This window comes from Nannospalax galili, unplaced genomic scaffold (assembly GCF_000622305.1).
Source record: "Nannospalax galili isolate Female #2095 unplaced genomic scaffold, S.galili_v1.0 scaffold267, whole genome shotgun sequence".
Taxonomy (NCBI): Eukaryota; Metazoa; Chordata; class Mammalia; order Rodentia; family Spalacidae; genus Nannospalax; species Nannospalax galili.
This window is the reverse complement of record NW_008357518.1, coordinates 2,566,618-2,574,277: the sequence shown is the minus strand read 5'-3', so window position 1 is coordinate 2,574,277 and position 7,660 is coordinate 2,566,618. Positions and strand designations below refer to the sequence as shown.

At 40.9% G+C, this 7,660-nt stretch overlaps 1 protein-coding gene across 2 annotated transcripts in view; it reads left to right on the top strand.

Moving 5' to 3' along the window:
- Nucleotides 1-1,913: 1,913 nt before the first annotated feature.
- Nucleotides 1,914-7,660, top strand: part of Tnfsf13b (TNF superfamily member 13b) — a 37,172-nt gene continuing 31,425 nt past the window's right edge. The window contains exons 1-2 of one of the 2 annotated variants that reach the window (XM_017794892.2): nucleotides 1,914-2,772; nucleotides 2,869-2,956. In XM_017794892.2, the coding sequence (XP_017650381.1) occupies nucleotides 2,401-2,772; nucleotides 2,869-2,956 (460 nt within the window). In that variant the 5' untranslated portion in view covers nucleotides 1,914-2,400. The remainder of the gene's footprint in view (nucleotides 2,773-2,868; nucleotides 2,957-7,660) is intronic. The other variant, XM_017794891.2, reaches the window with a different exon arrangement.

The window sequence follows — 7,660 nt, the reverse complement described above, 5'->3', positions numbered from 1 at the left end:
ATTTTCTGCCTGATAGATCGTCTGATAGATCTCTGGACAATTAATCTGAAGAACATGGAGAGAGGTGGCAGATCTCCGGTCCTTGCACACTTTTCAATCCTTTAACTTCTGTATGGATTTAGGGAACATTAACACAAGAGTGAAAGATTTTGCTGATTGTTGTTTTGCTGTTACTGTTTTGAGACAAGCAGTTCAAGCTCACCTTAAATTTGTGATCCCTCTGCCTCAGCTTTTTTTTTTTTTATGTGATGGGATTGAAATCATGCCACTAAGTTGTCTTGAATGAATCTTAATCACTTTCGGGATGCAGTGGTCTTTATAGAATTCCCAACTTGTACCAGAAACTATATCGAGGATGCTTTATCAAGATGCTTTACCCGCTGATACGGAAAAAGGTGACAGAAGTATTGTTTGATACCAGATGTAAAAGAGCTCATGTACACATCTTAAAAAAGACTTCTACCTGGGAAATTAAGGTGCCCTTTATTTGGGGAAAAAGATTTCAGTGAATGATTTAATGTGTTCATTAGAACTTGCAGAAGTTTAAGAAGAAAAATGTCCCAGTCCCAATGAGAACACAGGTAATGGCTGATGGCATCATTTGGCAGTGTGACTGAAGAAAGGGGAGCTCATTGGAGGATACCTCTTGACACCTTGCAAAAGGGAAGATATGTTGGTCCCAGTAATTGTTTAGTAGGTGTGGTGGTTTGAATGAGAATGCCTCCCATAGGCTCCAAGTATTTGAATATTTTGTCTCCTGTTAGTGGCATTGTTTTGGGAGGCTTTAGGAGGTGTGGCCTTGATGGAGGAAGTATGTCATTTGGGGGTGGGCTTTGAGAGTTCTGAAGCCTTGCTGGATTTCCAGTTGCTGTCTGCTTCCTATATCTGCTTGAAGATGTGAGCAGTCTGCTTTCTCCTCTGGCCACATCCTGCCACCATGCCTCCCCACCATATCCTCTGGAACAGCAAGCTAAATCAATTTTTCTCTTTATAAGTTCCCTTGATCACAGTGTTTTATTACAGCAACAGAAAAGTAACCAGGACGGTAGGTAATACCCTGCTGATGTTACAGGAACATGCCCCCTCGCCAAAAAAAAAAAAAAAAAAAAAAACAACAGTTTCAGCACTATAAGAGCAAGAGTACTCCATTTGTACTTTAAATGGAATAAATAAGAAATGGAAGCCTGTTAAATGTCCGTTGTTATGTCCCTGCCTTTTTAAAGCCCCAGGGACATACACTATTAAAATCCCATTTTGCAAAGGGGGAAACTGTACCACACATTGGTTCTGTAATTGATGTAAAGAGGTGAGGGTTAAAGCAAGATTGCTGCCTGGGAAGCATACCTCTGGAGTCCTTTCTGCTATGCTTTGTTGTTTCTGGAACTTTCTTCCTAAGGTTGCATGAGAATGTAGCATGAGACTGAGCCATATCAGCCATCTGAGGTTTAAGGGGGTGGTGCTTTCACAGACTGGGCAAGTGCTCAGTGGCCTGTGTTGAAGAATCAACCATTATTGAGGTGCTGGTCCCCAAATTAACCCTCCAGACCAGAAGAGGTTAGAGTGAGTGAAACTGCAGCTGTATGCTGTGAAGTGCAGCCACAGATTCAGGACAATAAGTCCACATCTGTGAGATGGGTACAGTATGCCTGGGATTATGCTTAAGCACCTGGGCGCAGTTCATGGTGGGACCCAGACTAATGCCTCACAAATATTGAGTCTCAGAAAGAAAAAGGGAAGACATTCTTCCCTTTAATTCACCCCCATATTTAAGGAGCCTTCAGAGCTACTTTGAATAGTCTAACAATGAATCATGTTCTCATTATGGCGTTGTCAAGGTAAAGAGTCAGAACAGCTCCCACTGGATTTCCAGCCTCCTTTCTGGGTTCTTCATTTATTTCCCACTAGGGAACTGTTAAGAAGTCATCCAGCTGAGAGCAATCAGAGCTCAAGCATGAGCTTATCGGACTTACACATTAATTATTTTTATTACAACAGCGAGCCTTTCAATGTTTCTTTTTCCCTTTCCTTGGAGGCCATGCAGAGTTCTCAAAGAAATTCTGGAGGGAAAGCACCTTCAATGGGTTCCAGTCTTAAAAGTTCTGTCTGGAGTGAGCCAGTCTAAACTCAGGTTTCCCCAATCTGAGGCCTCGAGTGTCCCACAGTACGTCCTCTCTTTGGTCTCCCACTGCACTACTGTGTTGAGATGGCATGAAAATTCTTACAAAAACTGAAAGTGAAATGAGGAAGGCTGATTGAGCAATCCATGGAAGGTCAGAGATCTTCTTCAGGGTAGGGGAAAGATGCAGCTGGGAGAAAGTCAGGAGAGCGCTCCTGGGGGAGCCTGGTCCTGCCATGCCAGGAGGGGCAGCCTTCACAGACACAGATAACAGGAAATGACCCATGCCTGCGGTCACTTACTCCAAAGGCCCGGACCTTCAAAGTGCACGTCGTGGAATGTCCCACTCCGCAGAGAGCCGGCCCCAGTCATCCTCCCTTTCTTCTTGTCCTAAGAAAGCCGAAGAAATGAAAGTGGGGTGTGTTCCCATCGCGCAGCGGGAGGACAGCGCCTGGGCCCGGATCTGCAGGGATGGAAGGCTGCTGGTCGCCACCTTGCTGCTGGCCCTGCTATCCAGCGGCCTCACTGCCCTGGCTTTCTACCGGGTGGCTTCCCTGCAAGCGGACCTGCTGAGCCTGCGCGCGGAGCTGCAGGGTCACCTCGGAGCAGCCGCGCCCGCCTCCCCAGCGGGTCCCGGGGCCACCGCGGTATCCAGTGTGAGTCTCCGCCCTGCACCCCTGCGCGTGGGAGCCCCCAGCGCTGCTCGCCCCCGCTGGGACGCAAGTCCGGTAACCCGGTCTCTCTGTTCCTAGGGGCTCCTTGCTCCTCCAGCTCCGCGAGCCAGCAACTCCAGTGGCAGCCGCAGGAACAGGCGCGCCTTCCAGGGACCTGAGGAAACAGGTAAGGCTGGGGACAAAGAAGTCAGGATTGGGGTTAAGCTGTCCACAGCCAACTCTCTGCAGTTTGGGGAGCTAGGTGGCGCAACTCTGAACCTCTTCCGTGCACCATGCACTTTGTCTTCTAAGCCCGATGTGCCTGGGTAGCAAATGCAATAGGCTGTACAGCGTGCCTGGTCCTCCAATGAGCAGGGTGTGCGGGCAGGACGTCTGTGCTGTGTGAGAAGGAAAAAGGGACACATGTCCCCTAACACAGACAGTGCGCTCTTGGGAGGGCAACGTTATGCATCACTAGAATCACCAGGAGAGCTCTTCGTGTTTCTACAGATGAGCCTTATCTACCCGCACCCCAGAAAGTCAGTCCAAGTATAGATATCATGGGGAATCCCTGCATTAGGTGGGTTTTATTGCTGTTTCTTTAGCGAGAGAGAGAGAGAGAGAGAGAGAGAGAGAGAGAGAGAGAGAGAGACGCTCAGGCGCTCCACCCTGCTGGCATTGAAAATACTTTAATGCTGCCTTGCCAAGGCATTCACGTGTGGCATCATTTTTAGTAATCATTGTTTAGTAATATCAGTGGTTCTTCGTTCATTCCATAGAAATTCACAGAACTGGGAGAGGCTACTAAAATTATATATTCTAGTTATTTCATGAAAAAATATACCTGAAAAAATGTACAATACAGTTAAATAATCCTTGCTGTTCTCTTTTTTATACCACAAATATTTTCTTTGATAACCTAAGTTATAAATAACTCATAAGTTATATATAATTAACAATACAATAACAGCAAAACAACACACATCGTGGTGCATGTAATAACAGGACCACCGGGCATGTGGTGACAACATATGTGTATGTAATAACCACACATATACAATAACAGCCCATGTACCACAGTGTGTATAATAAGTCCCTACAGCACAGTTCATGTAATAACAGCACATACCACAGTACGTGAAATAGCAGTACATACACTTTGCTGTATGTAAGAACCACACATATGCAATGGTGTGTACAGTAAGAGTCTATATACCATAGTAACAGCCCAAATGTCTTGGTGCTTGTGATTACAGGGCATATACCCTAGTATATGGTTTGCTTTAACTTTTACAATAAACATACCACCAATTCTTTTGTGATTCTCATAGTCTTATTTGTTTTTAAAAATATGATTTTAATTTTTGCTGTAATATAGAACACAACACATATATCTTTTGTTTCTGAGGAATTATATTCAATATAATTACGTTTTGCAAAGACTCTGGGATGACAGGTCTCCATATGCTTACTAGCATTTTATCTTTAAATTTTCATGTTGATATTTCAATTGTTTCCCAAATGGTTTTTCAAATTTATTTTGGTGTGAACCTCATTCGCTAATAATGAACATTTTCTTCATATTTTGATTACTTTCAATTTTATCTTATGCTAATGTTGTTTCTAATATTGGGTTTTCTTTCCTATTTTTAGTAACTTTGACATTGATATATACTTTCATTGAAATTTGATGTTTTTTTAATAACATGTGTAGAAATTTTGCATTTCCTCTAGTGTATCAAAGTAAAAAATAACTTGTTCCTGATTTCTCAAATAGTATGCTCTGGTTCCTGCCACTTTGGCTTTTCCCATGATTCAGTGTCTGGTTGGGTTTTAACTCATCAGTCCTTCTGCCACTTGTCTTGGCAAGTTATCTCACACTGGCCCTCACTTCCTCCTTCCTTCACCCCCCCCACCCCGACTCTTATTTTAACCAAATGTGTTCAGGTATTCCTTCTGTTTTGTTTGGGGAAACTTGCCATATAAAGTTCCTCATATATGACTGAATCTATTTGAGACAGTTTCATCATTGATTTGTGGTTCTATCACCTTTAAATAGGCTAGTTTTGCACTTTAATGGACATTAATACGTAACAGGATCAAGATTCTTCAGTGATCTTTAGTCGTCACTGCCTACCCTCCCCATGCTTCTAAAGACTGGCTTTAAAAATAAACCACAACTTCATCATTCTAAAGAGGACATAGACTCATTTCAAGAGCTTTAAGAATAAAAGACTAACAGTGTTAAAATAGTCACACCTTACCAAAATATCCTATAATAGTACTTTTTACATCCTCTCATCTGCACATTTTACATACCAGTCATTTTATGCATCCAAATACTGCAGATTGAAGTAATTTTTGGAGGGGCAATTAACTGGAAATTCATTGAAATTTTGTAGAATAACAGAATATTCTCACCTACTGAGTAAAACTTTATCCAGATTTCAATAACCCAGATGTAATCATTACTGCCATTAAACTTTCCGCAAGTTTTTAATGTAGTGCCAGTACGTGCCTCTGTACACATTTACTTTATAATACAATGTGCCAATATGTTTAGTTCTGAAATACAATGCAGTGTCAATATATGTTTTATATATGTATATATTATGTAGTTCATGCATATCTTCTTAACTTTCATAGATCTAAGATGGAGGCTTGCAGATAGAAATCTCAGGGACAGGAAATCTCTAGTATTCCTTGTCAGTTAAACTATTTGACTGTTGTTTCATAGTCTATCATTTTAAAAAATATTTTAAGTGTATCACTTTTTAAGTATTTTTATTTTGTGAATGAGTGTATTGCTTGCACGTAAGTATACTTGTGCCATGCAATGCCCCAGGAGGTCAGAAGAGGATATAGGATACCTTGGAACTGGAGTTACAGACAGTTGTTAGCTGCCATGTGGGTGCTGGGAATCGAACCCAGGTCCTCTGCAAGAGCAGTCAGTGCTCTTAACCATTGAGCCATCTCTCCAGCCCTGATCATATTCCATCCTTTTGAACAGGGAAATTTCATTTTGTCTACCAGTTACAAAATTAATGTCTGCACGCACAAGAAAGTTTTCAGAAGTACAAGGTTTATTGTTGTTTAATAGTCTTCTTTATTTGGAATCCAGAAAATTCTGTGCAGTTTGTAAATTTTTATTTCACATTCCAGTTCTGATTTATTTTTTATAATACTCAATAACTTTAGGTTATTTCTTTTACTTTCAACATGTCCGTCAAAGCTCTTATTTATGAACTATTTCTCTCTATTTGAATCTTAGGAAAGCAGTAGGTAAGGGGTAGACAGACAGGGCGCCCCCCCAAGTCCTCCAAGTACAAACATTGCTTTTAGTTAATTTTAAGACTCAGTACTTTGGCATGAATTTTGCTTTCCTAGTTATTTTGTATTGCAAATTATGTTTTATTGAGCTTAATGTATTTTAAAAGGTTATTTTGATTACAGTATAATAAACAAAAATGTGGGGAAATCCAGTATAAAAAATTACCAAATAGCTCATTCTAGCCAACAGTTCATTTTTAATCCCATAAATGTGTTTGGAGAGATTCATAATTTAAGAAAAAGCAACATGGCTTCTAAAATATTACATAATGCAACCTCTTTACAGATGGCTTCACATTCTCTGAGCCCACCTCACCAACTACAATTTTATTCATTCTAAGACTCTAATGATAAGCTAACGATGAGTATCTTTAGAGTCTAAAAAATGTGAATTCTTCCTAATGGGCTACTGCCAAACAAAGCAGTTTGTGAATGGTGCCTACTGGAACAGGTCTGTCACCCCAGCTACTCTAGAGCCTGACAAGGCAGGGTCAGGATTTCAGGGTCTTCTTGGACTAAAGAGTAAGTTCAAGCTCAGGATGGGCAACTTAGTGAGACCCTGCCTAATTTTATTTTTTAAAATATAAAAAGAAGGTTGTGGATGTAACTCAGGGTAGAGCTTTGCCTATGTGGTACAGCAGTGTAGGTCCTCAGCATTTTCTCACTTGTTAGTCAAAAGGGAATTTAAAGGTTCTTTTAGATTCCAGAAAGACAAAACTCATTTAAAAAAATATTTGTTATGAATTTCAATTATGTCTGCATGTCTGTGTCTGTCTCTGTGTGTCTGTGTGTCTGTGTATGAGTATGGGTACATGAGCACAGGTGCTTCCAGGACCAGAGAGGCCAGATCTGGAGGTGGAATTGTAGGTGAGCACACCTGATATGGGCTTTGAAGATTGAACTTGGGATTGAACTTGGGAAGAGCAGTATGTGCTCTTGTCTGGAGAGCCATCTCTCAAACCCCCAAATTCCTTTTTAATTAGTATTTTGTGGCTAAATTTTAAAAATATTTTATTATTTTTATTGTTTTTTTTACATGTATGAGTGTATTACCTTCATGTATGTAAGTGCATCCATGTCATAAAATGCCTGTGGTTGCCAGAAGAATGGCATCAGATCCTCTGGAACTGGAGTTATGGATGATTATTAGCTGTCATGTGGGTTCTGGGAACCGAACCTGGCTTCTCTGCAAGAGCAGCCAGTGCTCTTAACTATTGAGTCATCTCTTCATCCCCTTTTGTTGATAATTTGGTTGATAATATTTATCATAGCTCCCTCAGTTGTAATAGTAAAAGTTCTAGAAATGTGAAAAGTTCAAAGACAGGTAACAAAAGAGTAGAGGGATAATAATACATATTTTATTCTCAAATTACTGGACAACTTGGTCCAATCTATTTTTATTCACTTAAAACATTTATTTATAATTTTTTAAAATGTGCATGAGTGTATTGCTAGAATGTATGTAAGTGCACCCACGTTGTGCAATGCCCGCAGAAGTCAGAAGAGGACTTTGGATTCCCCTGGTACTGGAGTTAGGGACCATTGTTATCTGTCATGTGGG